Here is a 19,826-nt window from a genome sequence, read left to right as displayed (position 1 = left end):
GGATATGCAGTGTCTAAAATCACAACATAATACAGTAATTGCCACAGAGATTACTATATGGCGGAATAGTGACATTGTGTAACACATTGTGTACACTATTGTTCAAAAGTTGAAAAAAGTATGCAATAAATTTATCAAAAGTGAAAGTAAGTTATTTTAGATTGTTACAAAATTCTATTTCAAATATGATTCTATTTCACATTTATAAATGCTGTTCTTTTGAACTTTTTTACACCAAAAAATGTGTCACGGATTTAACAAATATATGAATCATCACAACTTTTTTCAACTTTGATAATAATTACAAATGTTTCTTAAGTAGCAAATGAGCATATTAGAATGATTTCTGAAGGATCGTGTGACACTGAAGACTGGAGTAATGATGCTGAAAATTCAGCTTTAATATATATCAAATATAAAACAGTTTTTTAAAATAAATTTTAGACAAAAACAATTTCTAACGTGACTGTTCGCATTGAAATATATTTACAAAAAAATCACTTTAAATTAGAAAAACAAATCTAAGCTGCTTGCTTGAGCAAAGCCTAACTGTGATGATGTGTGCATAAATACATTTCAGCAGATCCATACAGCGGTAACTAATGAAGTGTTTCACTAACAATAGTTCTCTTCTGAGTGGCCTTTTCAGCCTGTTTGTGGCATTTAAGATGAGGAATAATTTCATGTCTCAATGTGTTTTCACCAAAGCGATAAGTCACACTCTGTGTGCTCAGAATTTAACATGCTGACATTTAGGAGCCGAAAGGCAGAGTAATTGGTGACTTGGGTGCTAGACTGTGCATGTGTGTGTTTCAGACGCAATTTAGCTTGCAAAAAAATACTAATAAAATCAACCAGCCACATTCCTCACCTGACTGCTCACTTAGTGGGGCACCAACATTTTTAATGTCAAATGCCATTTCAAATGTGTGTTTATGGGAGCGATGTAGGCAAGAAACATACTGTACTTGATGCAGGCACACAAACACAGATGTGAATGCTTAGCTAATGCATTTACCTCTTTGTATGCAATTAAAATGTAATTTTACATTGCTACCTGCTCCTTGAGGGCCAATGTCCTGCAGAGTTCAGCTCCAACCCACCCAAACATACTCTCCTGGAAGATTCTAGTGATCCTGAAGGCCAGGATAAGCTGGTTTGAATGGGATTGGAACTAAACTCTGCCATACTGCAAGACAGGATACCTCTGTGTTACTGTGATGGTGCTGGAAATATCTGTATTAACTGTAATTTGCATACAGTGTAAAAAATTACTTCTTAGTGTTTAATTAGTCTGTTTCCAAATTTAGTTTAGAAGCAATGCTGCTTATAATATTAAGAGTGTGAGTGTGTTTAAAGACACTGTATCTTAGTGTATTTTAAAAAGTGTATAGTGTATTTTGAAAAAGTGGAAAAAAAATATCAGTGCAATACAAAAAACACTCAAAGATTTTTACTGAAGACAAGCCTTAATTCAAGTAAATGGATTCTGTTTTAAGAATATTTTTTATTATTATTTTAGCTGAAAATGTAGACAAAACTTGTTAAGAACTGGTGCAGAGCAGCCAGATTCTCTTCCAGCTGTAGCTCGGCCATGACAGTTGTTGATCTACAGGAGAAAGTGACGGTAAAAGGCCATGCTGAGAAGCGATGCTGTGAATGCTATGCATATTTGTGTTGTGTTATGAATTGCTGTACGACACATTTCTGAACATAATGCATAAAATTGCAGGTGCAGCTAGACGTATTTGTGTTCATGTACTTGTTTAGATTTTCCTGATCTTCAGAGTGTGTGTGTGTGTGTCATTGAGAGACAGACAGAAAGTGAGTGAGAGGAACAGACTCTCACTAATCTGTAATCAAATACAGTGCAATATAAATCTACTATACTTTGACCTTTCTTGACATTTCTTTAGAGAAATCGCTCAGTCATTCTGATTGTGATTGAGTGTTGCAGAGGAGCACTCTGAGCGGCATGTATAGAGCTGCTAGATGGTGATGATGATAAGGTGTGAGTAGGTGTGCAGTCCCACCACCACAAACCACGCTCTGTACCCGGAGGAAAATGTGCACAGAGGCTGCTCCGTCACTGCTCAGGAGACTTCATTAACTGTTTCATTTGAACATTAACACTACAAATCCTGACGAGCAATCTTATTTTAATATTATTTCACAGCATTTATTATTCTTTAGAATATGCTTTCTTTTTGTTTAATTTTGTTTTTGTCATTTTATTAGTTTTTGTTTTAAAAAATTACATTCAGATTTAATTAAATTTTATTTCAGTTTTAGTAATTGTAGTACTTCAACTTTAGATTTAAGTTCAGGTATTTAGATTAAAGTTTAATATTTTGTGATTTCAGCTTTATTACTTTATTATTGTACAATTTGAATACTTTTAATTTTAGTTAACAACAACACTGATTGAAAAAAAAAAGACAAATCAGAGCATTGGTAATGTACAGTATGATTATAAGCACTGAGCTCATGAAATGAGATCACAAGCTTCGTAACACTTTGATCGTAGATTATCCTGACAAATCTAGTGCGAGAAACCACCACAGAACAAGATTCACTTTTTGAGAAAGAAACGCATATTTCGGATCACTATGACACATGCAAGCTCTTAGTGCTTGCGTTCACATAATGCGAAGATGTTCTAGGCCTTTGGTTTGAAAAACAAGTCTGTTTGCTCTCCATCTCTTTGCTGCCTAAAAGAAACAACTGAGATATTAAAAGAGATTTTTTTTTTTTAAAGCATAAACAAACACCTGTTAACCACATCCTGGCATCTTGCATGCATCTTGCTCAAGCACACATTCGCACAAGCCTGAACCAAGAGTGTCACAAAAACACCTACATCTCTACTATAAACACACTCCTCTTAACAAAGATTTAACTCTTCCTGTTTTGCATCTCTACAGATCCAGGAACGACATGGATGTTCCCTTCAATCTGTCCCTTTCTAATCTCTCACTTCCGGTTTCCCCAACATCTCTACCTCTGGATCTTCATCATCACCTCACGACCATCATCATCATCGTGTGTCTGTTTGTTCTGTTCGGGGGCTTCGTGACCTTTCTGGCGGTTGGCTGCCCGTTGGGAGGGTCCTGGGGTGTGGATGGGGACTGCGGCCTGGCGGACGGTCTCTCCAGCGGACAGACTCTGTCCAGCGAGCCCCAGCTGAAGCTCTGGAAGCGTTTGGGCTCGATGAGGCAGTCGTTTTCCTCCGCGCCGACCTTCAGAAGACCCGTTCAGCCATACATTGCCCAGAGCAGGAAGCAATTGGGGTCAATGTCACCCCCAGAGTCAAAGACAAACGACTCCCACACATATATTACTATACCGGCTCTGCTGCAGTTTTCCACTGAGATATAAGCTCTATTGCATCACCTAGTGAGCTGTCTTGCTATCTAGTACCTACATAAGCAACAGCCTTCTAAGTGACTGATTTAGAGTGCATTTCATAGGCAACAACTATGTGCGCCACAGGAAACTTGACTCAAAACTGATTTCAAAGGAGTTGTAAACTTGTTGCTAATCTAGTGATGTGATTCTCTAATAAGCACAAAAATGCATAACAAGCAAATATGAAATAAAACAATTACATTTCATTTAAACTGACTACTTTATGTATAATTTCATGTATTGAATGAAATGCATTTAGTATGTACTTGTCTGCCATTTTCCAAAGCTTAGTACATTGCATTCTGGGGTTACTGTATCTTTTCCATGAAGGATGCATGTGATGCTGCCATGGTTATTATTATTAACAAAAAAAGAAAAGTATTTAAAACATGTTTGCTAATCAAAAGAAAGAAAAGCTGAAATAAAATAAATTTAAATATTAGAAAATATGAAAACTAAACTAAAATTAGCAATGTTGCTTTGGTTTACGTTTAAAATGACTAACTGGAAATAAATACAAATTAAAATATATATATTATTTATATTTATATATTTATATATATTTAATCACATACACAATCTTATTATAAATTAATAAAAACAAATTAAAATGACAAAAAATATAACTTTTTTTTATAAAATGTATATTACACATCATCTTTATATATATATATATATGTATATATACTAAAATAGCACTGGATGCTGCTTCAAAAAATACAACATGTAGAATTCATGTTATTCATATTTACACTATGCTAAAAGATAACACTGTCCATGTCTGTATTAAAACTTTATGTTAACAGTATTTAATCATATGGAGTTTGCCTATGAACCCCTTAAAAAGGCTTTCTAGACCATAAGCTTACTAGATTTTGAAAAACAGCTATAGATATGAACCTATAAGTGTACAAACATATACAATCAAAGCAAACACAAGAGCAGAGACTGCAATCTCAGCTATCAGCGCTGACAGAGTCAAACCAACTCATTACATTTACCATTCGCTTCAATTGAAACAAGATGTGACTCAACAATCCGACCATACGGTGGCCGCAACTCTATAAACAGCTGGACGTTGCCTACATTACATTCTCTGCTGTTGAGGAGACTAACACACATGACCTGGATGAGCAAAGACCAGGTGCTGTCTGAGTAATGGTGCCCATTATGACTGGGCATTAACAACATTACTATTTATTTAGGGGAAATTCTGATTCATTTGCATGTAGCCACAAGAGGATTTGTACACTTAAATATGTCTGAATGTCATAGCATTAGAAAATAAAACAGCAAACCAATTTGCATTCATTCACAACTGTGTAACCACTGACTTGTTCTACATCTGACCAGTGTTGGGTAAGTTACCCCTAAAAAGTAATTAATCACTAGCTACAAATTACATATTCAACACTGTAATTAGATTGCTGTACTAATTACTCTCTGTAAAAGTATTGCAGTATTTATTTATTTCTAAATCCCATATCAGCCTCGACCAGTTGAACAATACAAGGACAGGCATGAAACTGCTCCTTTAACTCTCACAAATTATTTAATACAAAATTGCATAAATTATTCTTGAATGGAACAGAGTATTTAAAGGGAGAAGGTGATATTAATTTTTTTTATGTTAAATTCACTATTGTTTTATATGGAATTGTTCTATAGTCTATACAGTATTTAATGCAAGTACATCAGTAATTAAATTACAGAAGAAAAAAAATCAGAATAATCCCTTAATTTACTTTTTCAAAGGAAAAGTAATTAAATTAGAGTAATTAATTACTTTGTAATGCAGTACACCACACTGTATTTAACAGCCATAAAATCATTATTTCGAACAGTATATTTATTGTTTTATCATTTAAAACTTCTTTTAAAGAAATGTTTTACTGAAAACATGTCTTTGGGCTATCTTTAAATACTGCACTTCTGACATTAAGTGTGCTTCAAGTGTTCCAACTGCTGCTGTTGTGCCACTGTGACTCTGGTTTGTTCCATAACAGCAAATTCGTGCAAACTAAAACAAAAGATGGAATATTCACCAAACTAACTTCAACAACAGTTCAATACCAACTTTAACATACGGACAGAGGTAAAACCCCTTTGAAAATGAAAACATGCTTTATTTAGTCATGAGTTGGAGAACTCTGCAGAAATGATTCTGCTGACTTTGTAGAATTTTTAAAGCATCGTCATGGTTACCCTATTATGGCACTTATTGCCAGCCTAGAGACCGTCACAGTTTCCACCACAGCGGAACATGACATCACAGAAAACCACGGAAAACATGTCAAGGCTGCCATTGTTACAGACGTAACAAACATATTGCTTCACGTGATATGTCATAATACCAGTATTGAAATAGTTCTACTGTTGTTTACCGGAATAAAATTTTTTATTTTTAATGTCAATGAGCACAGTTTTTCTATATCAGAATGAATTTTGAATATGAGCGTGTACCTGTAAAATACTTGTTCCTCTGGGTATGTTCTCCAGGACACTGGTCTCATAGCTGTTCTGGAGGAATATAGGCCTGTTGTCATTGACGTCCAGCACCTCCACGTATACTGTAGCTGTTCCTGTCCTCCGACCTCCCGCTGGACCATTATCTATGGGAAAACCATCAAAAGTCTGGCCAAAACAGCTACGAAATGCTACTCTCAGTACAAATAAATAACAGTACAAAGATCAAGGTTGACCAATGCATTTCTATAATGTTTCCTGGTGGTCAGGATTATTGGATCAGCATTTTTGGTAACACTTTAGATTAGGGAACACATATTCACTATTAACTTAACACGAGTTATCTTAAAAATGAATTATAATTTACTTCCTATTGATAGTAAGTAATTGTTGTAGTAGTTATGTTTAAGTACTGGGTAGGGTTAAGAGATCTAGAATATGGTCGTGCAGAATAAGGTATTAATATGTGCTTTAAAAGTACAGTCAATATGCTAGTAATATGCAACAAGTCAACGAATAGTGTTCTCTAATCTAAAGTGTTACTGGATTATTTTAAAAAGATTAGACTCAAGAAAAGCTGGAATGTTTTGGTATACTTTACAGAAAAAATATATATTTATATTTTGTTTTTCTAATTCATATTATATGCATTCTAATTGTTATTATTCCTGATATTCACAGGTTTTCCATGATCGTGGGAACCCTTATAGCAACGTAGAAACACTGCCACAATATAGCCTTTTTTTGACTTACTGGTAGTACTAGTCATCTTTAAATAAACAATAGTTGCACCAAGCAACAGAATACCATATGACTGTGCTAAAACTGGCCTGAGCCACATACAAAAGACCCACAGAAGACAAACCTCGACAGTTTTGGCATACCACATTCACTGCTATTGGTGTAAAATGTGTTAAGACAGAAAAATAAGATAAAAAAAGATAAAAAACAAACAACTATTTATATATAAATAAAATATTCATATGATTAAACAAAACATTTTTGCATGAAAATGGCTTGGAAGAGTCATCATAATTAACATTTAGAATCAGACAAGAATACTGATGGACTTGACATAACATTCTTAGTATTGAAAAAAGTGGGCAGCATATTTTCGCACAAGCTCATTAAACAGGTAACAGCTGCAGTATTTCTAAACGCTGCTCTCAACTCACACAGGAAACCTCAAAACTTGCTTTAAAGGCAAAGTCATTCAGACAGGAAGCTGCAGCAGATCATGCCACATGTGCACGCACACAAGCATAACCAATTGTTTTAACACCTATATGAAACGCACCAATTGCTTCAATCACTAGCCTGTACGAGGCCTGAGTCTCGCGGTCCAGACCAACCACGGTCCGCACTACTCCGGTCCGGAAACCCACGCTAAACTTTCCATCCTGGTTTCCTCCTATAGAGACACAAACATACAGTACAAAGAGATCACACATCCAGCCTCTGTTCCAAACCCTAGTGTGCTGCCCTAAAAGCCACCATACTAACTATAATGGAACCGCATAATTGACTGATTTTGTTTTGTCACACAAACAGCATTCCTCACAATTGATTTTGGCATCACCATGTTGTTAAGATGATGATGTTGTCCTATACTTGTCTAATAAGCATAAAATACACAACACACAGATATTTGGTAAAATAATGATTTTTTAAATCAATCTAACCATACTTACTTTTTGTAAAGAGAATAATGTGGTACTCTTCTATTAAGCAAAAAAATAAAAAAATACATAGCATGCACATATATTTGGTTTAGTAAAAAAAAAAGTGAATTTTTAAAATCATTTTAACTATATTAAAAATAATTTTCAAGAAGATAATGATGTGATATTTTTCAAATAAGCAGAAAACATAGCATACACAAATATTTGGTAAACATTGTGAATTTTTAAAATCAATTTAACTATATTAAAATACTTTTCAAAAAAAAATAATTTGTAAATTTTAAAAAAACAAAAAAAAAAATGCAAAAAAATAATTAACCAAATTTGAGAATTTCTAAATAATTTAACTGTATTTAAACACTTTTCACAAAAATAATATTCGGTAATTTGCTAATAAGAAAAAAAAATTAAAGACAAATTTAACTTAACTTGACTTAATTTACCTATATTTAATATTTGGTAATTTTTTAAAACAATTAAGTTACACTATTACTTTTCACAAAGATAATGAGTGGCACTATAAGCATAAAATATGTTGCAAAAACAACTTTTTACTTAATTGGTGATTTTTTTTTTTTTTTTTAACCAATGTAATTATATTTAAATACTTTTTGCAAAAATAATGTGGTCATTTTCTAATAAACATAAAATAAAAAATTGCACACAAATAGCTAATTAAGTAGTATTTTTTTCCCAATTGAACTATATTTAAATACCTTTAGTAAAGATAATGATGTGGTGCTCTTCTAATAAGCATAAAAAACATAGCACACACAAATATTTGGCAAAATACTGTTCACTACTGAATGAACTTCATATGTCATCTTAAATGCTTTTTTTCCCCCTACTTCACAATGCATTAGATTATATTTAGAAAGAGCCTTCACAAAACAGCACTCCTTAAAATGCTGCCTATGTAGGCTGCAGCACTAGATTTTGGAACAGAGCCTCAGCTTCATATCTGTTAAAAGCCATTCGCTGTGGGTCACAGCACTTCCAGCCAAAATTCAACAGTGTTGCTCCGTCAGCACAAACTCACTTGCACCCACTGATCTGTGACCTCCTGCACTCTGACCTGTGATAAAATAGCTGAGCTCTGCGTTAAGACCCGCGTCATTATCTGTGCAGTTCAGTCTGACCACCACGTAATCACGGGGCACGTTTTCATCCAGCGATACGTTATAAATGCTGGGAAAGAAGGTTGGCGTCTCATCATTCATGTCCAAAACTGCACAGAAAGAGTGACAGACATTAAGACAACTTAGCATTTGCATCTAAACACAGCCGGACAGTGATCCTGCTCTGTACCTGTGATGGTGAGAGTACTCGTGGATGTTCGTGGAAACTGGCCTGCGTCGTATGCAATGATCCTCAGATAATACTGGCCAATCTGCTCGCGGTCCAGCACTGCGGTGGAAACCAGGACTCCTGTGGTGGTGTTGAGCCTGAAGTCCAGCCGTGGCATCCCCATCTGGAGGGCCATGGTTACAGCACCATTGTCACCTTCATCAGGGTCCTGCACCTGCACCTGAAGGAGGAAACCAGCAGGGGGCGGCAGAGCGCAGCACAGTTTTATTACAAGAACTTCAGTAGAAGTTGACATTAAATCAAAGATGACCCCAAAAGTGGTACAAGACCCCTTGGATTTTCATGCCAAGTTGATTTTGAGTGCAAAGAAGGGTTCCAAGGGTTTTTTTTTTTTTAGTTTTTGTTTTAGTGTTTTTGAAAGAAGTCTCTTATGTTCACCAAGGTTACATTTATTTGGTCAAAAATATGGCAAAAACAGTAATATTGTGATTGTTTTTTTTTATTACTGTTTTCTAATGTATAATAAATATCATAATTATAAAAGGTAATATTGTGCAATTTGAAATAACTTTCATATCTGAATATATATTAAAATGTTATGTATTCCTGTGAACTAAGCTGAATTTTCAGCATCATTACCCCAGTCTCCAGTGTCACATGATTCTTCAGAAATCATTCTAATATGCGGATTTGCTGCTCAAGGAATATTTATTATTATTATTATTATTATTATTATTATTATTATTATTATTATTATTATTATTATTATTATTATTATTATTATCATTATTATTATTATTATTATTATTATTAATGTGAAAACAGTTCTGCTGACTAATAAGTTTGTACATTTTCTGGATTCCTTGATTAATAAAAAGTTCATATAAATAGCATTTATTTGAAATATACATTTGTGTAACATTATAAATGCAAAAGTTGAATAACTTAATGAGTCCTTGCTGAATAAAAGTAATAATTTATATATATATATATATATATATATATATATATATATATATAAATTATACTGACCCATACTTTTGAACCGTAATGTTACTAAATGGAAGCAAAGTTTTTAATAATATTTAAGAAATAATAGAAATAATATTTCTGATCATTCTGTGGGGTTGAATGGATGATTTTTGCACCATAAAGTGAGTTATTGACAAAATGTCAAATCCACTTCTTTCCATAACGTTAAAATGCCTGATGATCTCTGGCCGTCAAGCTCAGTAGCAGTTTTGGTTGATTTAATAAAAATTACATTTTAAAATCAGAATTTTAACCCAGGTTCCCTTGCATACTAAATGAAATGCCAGTCTGTGCTTGTCGCATATTTAATCAGTGACTCCTAGTTCCTGTAGAGACTTCAACCAATCAAATGCTTACCCTGAACACAGATGATCCAATAGGAAGCCCCTCTGGTACTTCAGCGACAAATGGGAGGTTTAAAAAGGCAGGATCATTATCGTTGAGGTCCAGGAGGTTCACAAACACCGTAGCGCTGGCTGAAGAGCGCAGTGGCGGCGTCCCACCTGAGGAGGGCAGCACAACAAAGACAACACTAACATACTGAGTTTTCTCTTTATACGTACATGTCTATGGTTTTCTATAGTCATTAGATCCACTGAGGGGGAAGAAATTCTTAAAACTGAAATGTCAGTTTATATTGTCAAACACAACTCAGACTAATGCCAAAACAGTCTAACAGAGGAAGAAGCATAAATTTTGAGAAAACAGACAAAACAAAGGATGCATTTGGAATGGAGTATTAGCTCACTACTTAGTGAATACTGTACAGTATACACTGCATACTATTTTTTTTATAAGTGAAACAGAAATCATTAAACAATGATAAACATTTTAAACAATACATATTTTGATATATAATATTGTGATTTTTTTTTAAATGCTAGCATCTTGATATCTTGCAGTTAATATTTTTTGTAAAAATAAAAATAGTTTTTTTTATATGATTTTGCCTAAATGTGTCTCAATATATTTCATATGGAAGTTTGATCAAATAATGAGCAAAAAAGGGAAAAAAGGTTAATAATTCTGGTTAATTAAAGGTTTGTGAAAAGTCAGGCCAACCACACTACATTTGTTTCAATAATTTAACACATCCTTGCTGAATAAAAGTACAATTTTTTTTAAGTCTCACTGACTTCAAACTTTGACAGATTTAAACTAAAATAAATCTTGTGCATTTATTTGATCAAAAATACAGTAAAAACAAAACAAAAATAACAATACACAACAAAAAATACAATTTAAGTTTTTTATGTTTTGTATTTTAATATATTTTAAAATATAATTTTATTCTTGGGATGAAACAAATGAATTTTCAGCAAATTTAAGTCTCACTGACTTCAAACTTTTGAATGGTAGTGTATGTAATAAAAAAAGACAACATTTTTTTTAAGTCTCACTGACTTCAAACTTTTGAATGGTAGTGTATGTAATAAAGAAAGTTTGCATGCTGCAGTTGGTAAGACCATTAGCTTAGCATGCTATTCTGAACACACAGACTAGACAAGTAGACAGAAAGGCAGGCTAGACAGTCCTGATATAAATAAACTGAAAGTTGGCGACCGTAAAACTATTTTTATTGTGACCTCAGAGACAGAGTGAGGCATTATGGGATGGGTGAGAGCTGCTTACGGTCGGTAGCAGAGACAATGATGGTCCTCATAAGTTGTGCGGACCGGGCGTTCTGACTCTCTCTGTCCAGCACCGCCCCACTGGTGCGGATCTTCCCGGTGTTGCGGTTGATGGTGTAGAAGGGGTTCTCTGGATTTATAGAGTAGACCACCGTCCCATTATCACCATAATCAGGGTCCACCGCTAATACCTGCACAAGAGAAGCAGAAGAAAAATGAGTCTTATGGCACAAAACAGAGTCCTAAGGCGCAGAAATTAAATCACACCAGCCCTCTCCCTAAAGAACAGCATGATGGGAGATTTATGCATGGGGCATAACTGTCTAAAACCCAGGCTGTTATTTTTTTTTAAAGAGCCAATCAATTATTCACAGTGCTGGTGGAGAAGCACTGAAAATCACTTAATTGGTCATTAGAGAACAAAGGTTCTGTAGGTCTTTAATTATTAAAACAGGAAGGACCAGACAACTGTGTTCTCCATTGATTAGAGGGAGTTTAAACGGATGATGTAGAGCACAGGTCTAATGTAAAGTATATCTAATTGATTTGAACTCTGAGGAGGATATTTCACACACATATACTCAGGCATGTATATAGACAATTTGAAAGGTGATATGTGTGATTTTGTGACGTTAAAATAGTTTCTCCTGTCCCAGCTTAATGTGCAGCTGTTTGCAGGTCGATTCCCCCGAAATGTTTGAAACACTGCAGCGTTTTCAAAACACTGCAACAAGGAGATGCAGTGCAGAAAGTCCACTTTGCTTTTTTTAAGGAAAAATCCAGTGACAAGGGGCTGTCAAGCTTCATAAATTATAAAAAGCACCATAGAATAAAAGTATTTCATATGAGCTTTATTTAAAGTCACACAAAAACTGTATGAGAAACAGACTGAAATCTACACTGATGAGAATAGAAATGAAAATGGTCTGGGGTCAAAGAAAATCAATGAAAATCTGGGGTCAAAGAAAGATATTTTTGAAAGAAAATCTTATTGAAATTAAAGGGGTCATATGATGCGATTTCAATTTTTCCTTTCTCTTTGGAGTGTTACACGCTCTTGGTGCATAAAGAAGATCTGTAATGTTGCAAAGATTAATGTCTCAAATCCAAAGAGATATTCTATATAAAAGTTAAGTCAACCACACCACCCTAAAACGGCTCGTTCTAACACGCCCCCACATCTCTACATCACTATGTGGGAAGCTATACATAACGCCGCCCAAATGTTCACGCAAAGAAAGAGGGCGTAACTTTTATTCTCTCTATTGCTGCCACTGCCATGTTGTGGAGTCACTGTGTGTTTCATTGTGAAAGCGAAAATACTTTGTTTGGCCTTCCAAAACAGGACACGACTATAAATAAATAAATAATTTGTATTTCAACACTGTTCCAGAACAGTCCAACCCAAATATTCAGATGTGTGCTTCGCATTTTATGGAGCTGAATTGTTTGAAACGGTTTGCGTCTCCAGTATGCACTAATCCACAAATTACTGAAGTTATAAAGGTGCCTGATACTCCCTCTGATGTGAAATTAACCAATATCCCGAGTTATTCAGTTACTGCTAACAGTACATTGACTGAACTGCTAAAAGAGAACCAATGATGGGATGTGCACGAGCAGAGCAGCTGGACTGAGTCTCGTGCTGCTGGGAGAGAGCACACAGTATGGTAAGAGCGTAGCATTTCCGTCACACACTTGAGGTATTCAGCCAATCACAGCTGGCCAATCAGAGCACACATCGCTTTTTCAGAACGATGAGCTTTGTAAAAATCGACGCGTTTCAAAAAGGCGGGGCATAGAGGAGAAACAATAATGTACATTATATGGAAAATATTATGTTTTTTGAACCGCATAAACACATTGCATTACACCAAATACACCAAATAATGTTTTTTTTTACCAACATCATATGAACCCTTTAATACTTTAATTCAGCAAGGATGCATTAAATTGATCAAAAATGACAGCAAAGACATTTATAATATTACAAAATATTTCTATTTCAAATAAATGCTGTTATTTTAAGATTCATATTTATCAAAAAAAAATTCTGAAGGGTCATGTGACACTGAGGACTGTATGTAATAAAATTTGTATTTATCCCCCCCCCCCACTCCCCCCAAGAATAATTGAAATTTTAAAATATATTCAAATAGAATTTTAAAAATATTTCACAATATTACTGTTTTACTGTATTTTTTTATCAAATAAATTCAGCTTTAGCAGGCTTCTTTTAAAAACAATAAAAACATCTTACTGACCCCAAACTTAGAATAGCTTGGGAATTATTTTAAACATCAGTTGACATGACATGACTTTAAGTCACTTAGCAGACACTTTTATCCAAAGTGACTTACAAATGACAACAGACAACAGAGGCAAACCAAGAAAAGAGCAATAACATGTAAGTGCTGAGACAAGTCTCAGCTAGCTTAACGCAGTACACGTAGCAAGGGCTTTTTTATAATAAATAAAAAGAAAACAAGGATAGGTAAGTGCTAGTATTAATTCGCCACTATTTACATTTACATTTCGTCATTTTGCAGATGCTTTTATCCAAAACGACTTACAATTGGGGAATACATAAAGCGATTCTTCTTAAAGAGGCAAACAGACACAGGATGTTCTCGTAATACCAAGTTTCAGGCATAGTTCAAATAGTACACGCTAGAAAGAAGGAATAAAGAAAGAGAAAGACAAAGTATTTTTTTTTTTAGGATGAAGTCAAGTAGTGTCGAAAAAGATGAGTTTTCAGCTGTCGCTTGAAAATGGTCAGGGATTCAGCATTCCGGATAGGGGTGGGAGGATCATTCCACCAGCAAGGAATGGTGAACGAGAATGTTCTGGAAAGTGATTTTGAGCCTCTCTGTGAAGGTACCAAGAGGCGTCGCTCACTAGCGGATCTCAGACTTCTGGAGGGGATGTAGATTCATAATAGTGAGTGGAAGTAGGCAGGTGCTGAGCCTGTGGCTGTTCTACATGCAAGCATCAATGTCTTGAACTTGATGTGAGCCGCAACCGGTAGTCAGTGCAAGGAGATAAAGAGAGGCGTAACATAGGCTCTTTTGGGCTCGATGAAGACCACTTGTGCCGCTGCATTCTGAATCATTTGTAGAGGCTTGATTGTGCATGATGGAAGTCCAGCCAAAAGAGCATTGCAGTAGTCCAGTCTAGGAATGACAAGGGCCTGGACAAGGAGTTGTGCAGCATGCTCCGTTAGAAAGGGCCTGATCTTTCTGATGTTGTGCAATGCAAACCTGCAAGATCGAGCAGTCTTTGCAATGTGGTCTTTGAAGGTCAGCTGGTCATCAAAGATTACACCAAAATTTCTGACCGAAGTTGATGGGGTAATTGTACCTAGCTGGATGGTGAAATCATGCTGTAGAGTTGGAGTGGCAGGGAAGACAAGAAGCTCAGTCTGTGCCAGGTTGAGCTGTAGGTGATATTCTTTCATCCATGCCGAGATGTCTGCCAGGCAGCCTGAGATCCGTGCAGCTACCATTGGATCATCTGGTTTAAATGAGAGATAGAGCTGTGTGTCATCAGCATAGCAATGGTAGGAGAAGTCATGTTGCCTGTATGATGGGACCCAGTGATATAGTGTATATGGAGAAGAGGAGGGGTCCAAGAACTGATCCCTGAGGAACCCCATAGGCCAGTTGATGTGCTTTGGATACCTCCCCTCCCCAAGCCACCCTGAAAGACCTACCAGTGAGATAGGATTCAAACCAGCGAAGTGAAATCCCTGTGATGCCCAGTGATGAGAGGGCGGACAGGAGGATCTGATAATTGACAGTGTCAAAAGTAGCAGATAGATCCAGCAGAATAAAAACTGATGATTTGGAATCAGCTTTTGCAATCAGTAAGGCTTCCGTGACTGACAGTAGCGCAGTTGAATGGCCACTCCTGAAACCTGACTGGTTAGCGTCCAGTTTGTTATTCTGTGAAAGAAACAATGATACCTGGTTGAAAACAACTCACTCAAGGGTTTTCACTATGAATGGAAGGAGAAAGACAGGTCTGAAGCTGTCTATAAGAGAAGTGTTTAATGTAGGTTTTTTGAGCAGTGGGGTTACCCGAGCCTGCTTGAATGCAGTGGAAAAGGTGCCTGTGTGGAGAGATGTGTTGATGATGTGTGTGAGTGCTGGTAAAAGTGTGGGAGAGATTGCTTGGAGAAGGTGTGAGGGGGATTGGATCTAGAGGGCATGTTGTAGAATGGCTGGAGAGGAGATGTTTTTATACTTCTGCCTCAGTGAGGGGACAGAAGGAGAAGATGGGAGTTTTAGCAGTGGATGTGGTTGGTTTTAGGTCCTGTGTGTGGGGGGCTGAGAATTGACTACTGATTGTTCTAGTTTTGTCTGTTAAGAAAGTGGCGAAATCATCAGCTGTTATAGAAGTGGTGGGAGGTGGTTGAGGGGGACAGAAGAGAGAATTGACCAATTAATACTAGCACTTATCTATCCTATCCTATCCCATTCTATGCCATCCCATCCCATCCCATCCCAACCCATCCTATCCTATCCTATTTAAAGTGTAAAAAAAAATCCTAGCTATGTGTACTGTGCTAGACTAACCGAGACTTGTCACAGCACTTGTGTACTGTTGTTCTCTCGTTGGTCTGATTGCTTCTATTGTTCCCCTCATTTGCAAGTTGCTTTGGATGAAAGCGTCTGCTAAATGATTAAATATAAATATAATGTTTATGTAGAAAAAGAAGTGTTAGAGGGTTGTTTTTTTATAATAAATAAAAAAGAAACAAGTAGAGAGAATAGAAAATGAAGAGAGAAGTGTTAGAGGGTCTTTTTTAAAAAGGATATATATATATTGGTGAATTATTACTTGACCAAACCACACTATACCACTGTGTTGAGTTATGAGGACTTATGGACTCAGAACCCCTACCAGAGTGTAGAAGTCAAACAAGCTTTAGGACATTTGGTTTTCACATAATTTTTAAATTATCCATCAATTTCTTCCTTTGTTCTGTTTTATCTCTCTCTCTCTCTCTCCTGCACGCTGTCCAGCAGGGTAATGAAGTATGCACTTGACTCTGGGCTACATTTTAATTAGTCATTGCAACCTCCTAATGAAGTTCAGGGCTGGATTGTTAATTAACGGACAATCAGGGGCATATTTAGCCAAAGACAAAGCCAGTATAAAACACCCTAAATATTTACGAGCAGAGGGTTGAAGTCCAAGGTTTCTAGAGGCCTGACCACATTTAACTTGAACACACCCTAAACCCACATCTCAAATTCAGCAGTTTTCCAATATATTGTTAAACCATCAGCTTGCGTATAGTTTACTTTTTCCTCAGATCCCATGGCCACAGATATTGCTCACAGTTTAGATTATATGATTTATATTGAATGCAAAAATGCCAAAATCTGGCTGAAACCACCAACTAATATATGTGCACCAGTTGTTTACCATGTAATGACAAGTCTAGTCTATTATTGTGGTAAAACTGATCTAAAAAAAAGCAGGTCAAATGGTCTCTCTTGTCTAATTGGGTGGTTCTTGGCCAGAATAAACTATTTTCTGGACCATCTTTTCAAGTCAAGTGATTTTTATTTGTATAGAGCTTTTTAGAATCCATGTTATTTTAAAACAGCTTTATAGAAAAGCATGCGCTAATGTCTTAAAACTCCCTATGAAAAAGCCAAAGGTGACGCCTTTATGCCAATAGCCAACAGTCTGGCTTATTGAGACTGTGTGATGTTTAGTGGCAGGTAAATCTGAAATCAATGATATCACAGTAAGGGCAACAAAGTGGCACTTCATTTAAATAATAACAGCAGTCAACACTGAAAAATAGCAGAAAATGTATGTAGTGGTCATAATGTCCCCTATGATTACAAGCCAATGTACCACTTTTAGCGCTATTTAGCACCATTTTTGTATAAATCACACACTTCACATTTAAGTGAGTTTTTTTTTGTAAGTGATAGGAACCTTTTTTTTTCACTAATAACCCTGTAGTCATATGGAAAAACATCAAACTAGTCCATCATATTACAGTTTAAAGGGGACCTTCCCTATTTGTGAACACTGTGCCCCTATTCACCCCACTCATTTTTTTATATCCCACACGATGCTCCTAAGTGTCTTGGCGAGAAGACAGCCCAGTTGTGCCATTACTGTTTTAGACACACCGCCTGCTGTTTTTTTGGCTGTAGCTGCTTGTCAGCGCCAAAGATGAATTACAAGTGTTGTATTTTGGCATGCACATATGAACATAGGAGTCTCTATAGACTCCCTCCATCTGAGCCACCGAGAACAGTGTGGTTAAGTTTCATTTTCAGATGAAATGTCCGGGAAAGAATCTGTAAAGACCTATGATTGTGCCAATTATTTTACGCCGGACTGCCTCACAAACAAGGGTCATTTTCAATGCTGGATTTTTGTATAGTTGATTCTGAAAGAGGGATTAACACTAGGAATGCATAATATTTTTGGAAAATGAACAGAATCGGAATAAAGGCTTAAAATGTAAATCGGCCGATTTGAAAAAAAAAAGCTCATTAAAAAAAGAACTTTAATAAAGTTTATTACTTCTAACAAATATGTTTATAATTTCCACACAGAAGAGACTTGGTGTTGTTTTAAAACAAAGGGAAATATATATCAGTATTGGCATCGGCTATCGACCAAAATGATTTGAAAAAAAATAAAAAATCAGCATATCGGATATCTGCAAAATTTAAAATTGTTCATCTCTGAATAATACCAATGCCTAATGTGCAAATGTCAGCTCGAGACAAAGCAAGTGCATCATATTTTGTTTTCCAAAGCCTTTCTGAAAGAGCTTCTTGGCACGCTAATGTTGATAAAGCTATCATTTCTCTGCTTGGTTTCACCGATGCTGCCTTCACGTGCTACCAAAATGACTGTAGTAATAGTTATAGTATATAGCAATGTGGTAGATAAAAATTGCATATGAAAGCAATGTGAAGTCGACCGCTTGAAAGTTTCTGACATTTTCAGTACATGAGATTGTTTGTTGGTGCCGGTAGGCTGGAGTATGAGCTCTTGAAGCTCCGCCCTCTTCAGAAAAGGGGGCCGGGAGCACCAGGTCATTTGCATTTGAGGGGACAAAAACGAAAACTGCGCATTTTGGTTCATACCCTAAAAGTGGCAACTATAACAAGCTATAAAAAAGATCTGTGGGGAATTTTGAGCTAAACCTTAAAATGCACACTCTGGGGACATCAGAGTCTTATTTTACATCTTGTAAAAAGGGGCATAATAGGTCACCTTTAAGATTTTGGAAACCCTTAGCCTCTTCCAAATGGTCCATGGCCATATGAGACTGAAAGTAGAGATGGTGTGCCTGACATTAACATATGAAATAATTTATTCATTCACCAAAGGAGGAAAAACCCCTCAAGATTGGATTTTCCACATACTTCAAGCAATAGAGTAATATGAGAATATAGAAATCTCTGTAAAACGTTCCAAGGACACCGAGGTGAGAGCCCACTTTGAATTCAGCTGCAAAACTGCAGCCGATCAAAGGCAGGGATGGGGTTTTCTCCAGACGGAGAGGAGATGGAAACTTGCTCCTCTGGGTACGGTGGGGATTTGACTCAGAGAGAAACTGTATGACATTATCACTCATAAAATCAATAGCACTAACTATGTTTACCTGCTGACACTAGGATCAAACCGCTGCCAGTGTTTCTGAATCTTATTTCAACTACAGGATTCAACACACACCTTATATGACAGGTTTTTAGTCTTTTTGGTGTCTAATTAGACCATGACTCTCTACCTCCTAAAAGGGGAACTATGCACCATTAAAGAATGAAAATAAAAGCCATATGATACATTTTTGTGTAAACAGACTAAAAGGTAAGCCATGATTCACTTATGTCTTCACCCAAAATTCATTCACATTTGTGTTCAATTAAAAAATCATGGCATGTCAGGTTTGACGCCAGACCACATTTTAAAATGGACAAATTAAAATACACTGAATGAAGAATGAGATCTGAGAGCTGCACCAGAGAGAGAAATCTATCAGTGAAAAATGAATAATAATAATTAAATAAATATAATTCAGGATGTTCTTTACACACACACAAAATTGAGGACATATTCCTTTAAAAACAATTTAGTTATTATTGCATTTGTGTTTAAAGGTCCACTGAAGTGCCTTGAAACATGCAGCGTTATTCTTAGTGGTAAAGTCATTTCAACTGAAACAGGAAGACAGGGCGGGATATATCGAGCAGCTCCGCCCCCTTTTTAAAATAGCCAATAGCGTTTTGTTTATATCTGCTCGGGCCAGAGC

General features: G+C 36.0%; 1 protein-coding gene across 4 annotated transcripts in view; it reads right to left on the bottom strand.

The window, feature by feature from the left end:
- cdh23 (cadherin-related 23) overlaps positions 1–19,826 on the bottom strand; it is a 233,072-nt gene that overhangs the window by 45,193 nt on the left and 168,053 nt on the right. For all 4 annotated transcript variants that reach the window (XM_042737456.1, XM_042737457.1, XM_042737459.1 and 1 more), the window contains 6 exons: positions 11,529–11,718; positions 10,254–10,399; positions 8,865–9,084; positions 8,632–8,784; positions 7,172–7,285; positions 5,872–6,020 (listed from right to left, as the gene is read on the bottom strand). In XM_042737456.1, coding sequence (XP_042593390.1) covers positions 5,872–6,020; positions 7,172–7,285; positions 8,632–8,784; positions 8,865–9,084; positions 10,254–10,399; positions 11,529–11,718 — 972 coding nt within the window. The remainder of the gene's footprint in view (positions 1–5,871; positions 6,021–7,171; positions 7,286–8,631; positions 8,785–8,864; positions 9,085–10,253; positions 10,400–11,528; positions 11,719–19,826) is intronic.

Source organism: Cyprinus carpio, chromosome B13, assembly GCF_018340385.1.
Source record: "Cyprinus carpio isolate SPL01 chromosome B13, ASM1834038v1, whole genome shotgun sequence".
In the NCBI taxonomy this organism is placed as follows: Eukaryota; Metazoa; Chordata; class Actinopteri; order Cypriniformes; family Cyprinidae; genus Cyprinus; species Cyprinus carpio.
This window is presented reverse-complemented; position numbering and strand designations above follow the sequence as displayed.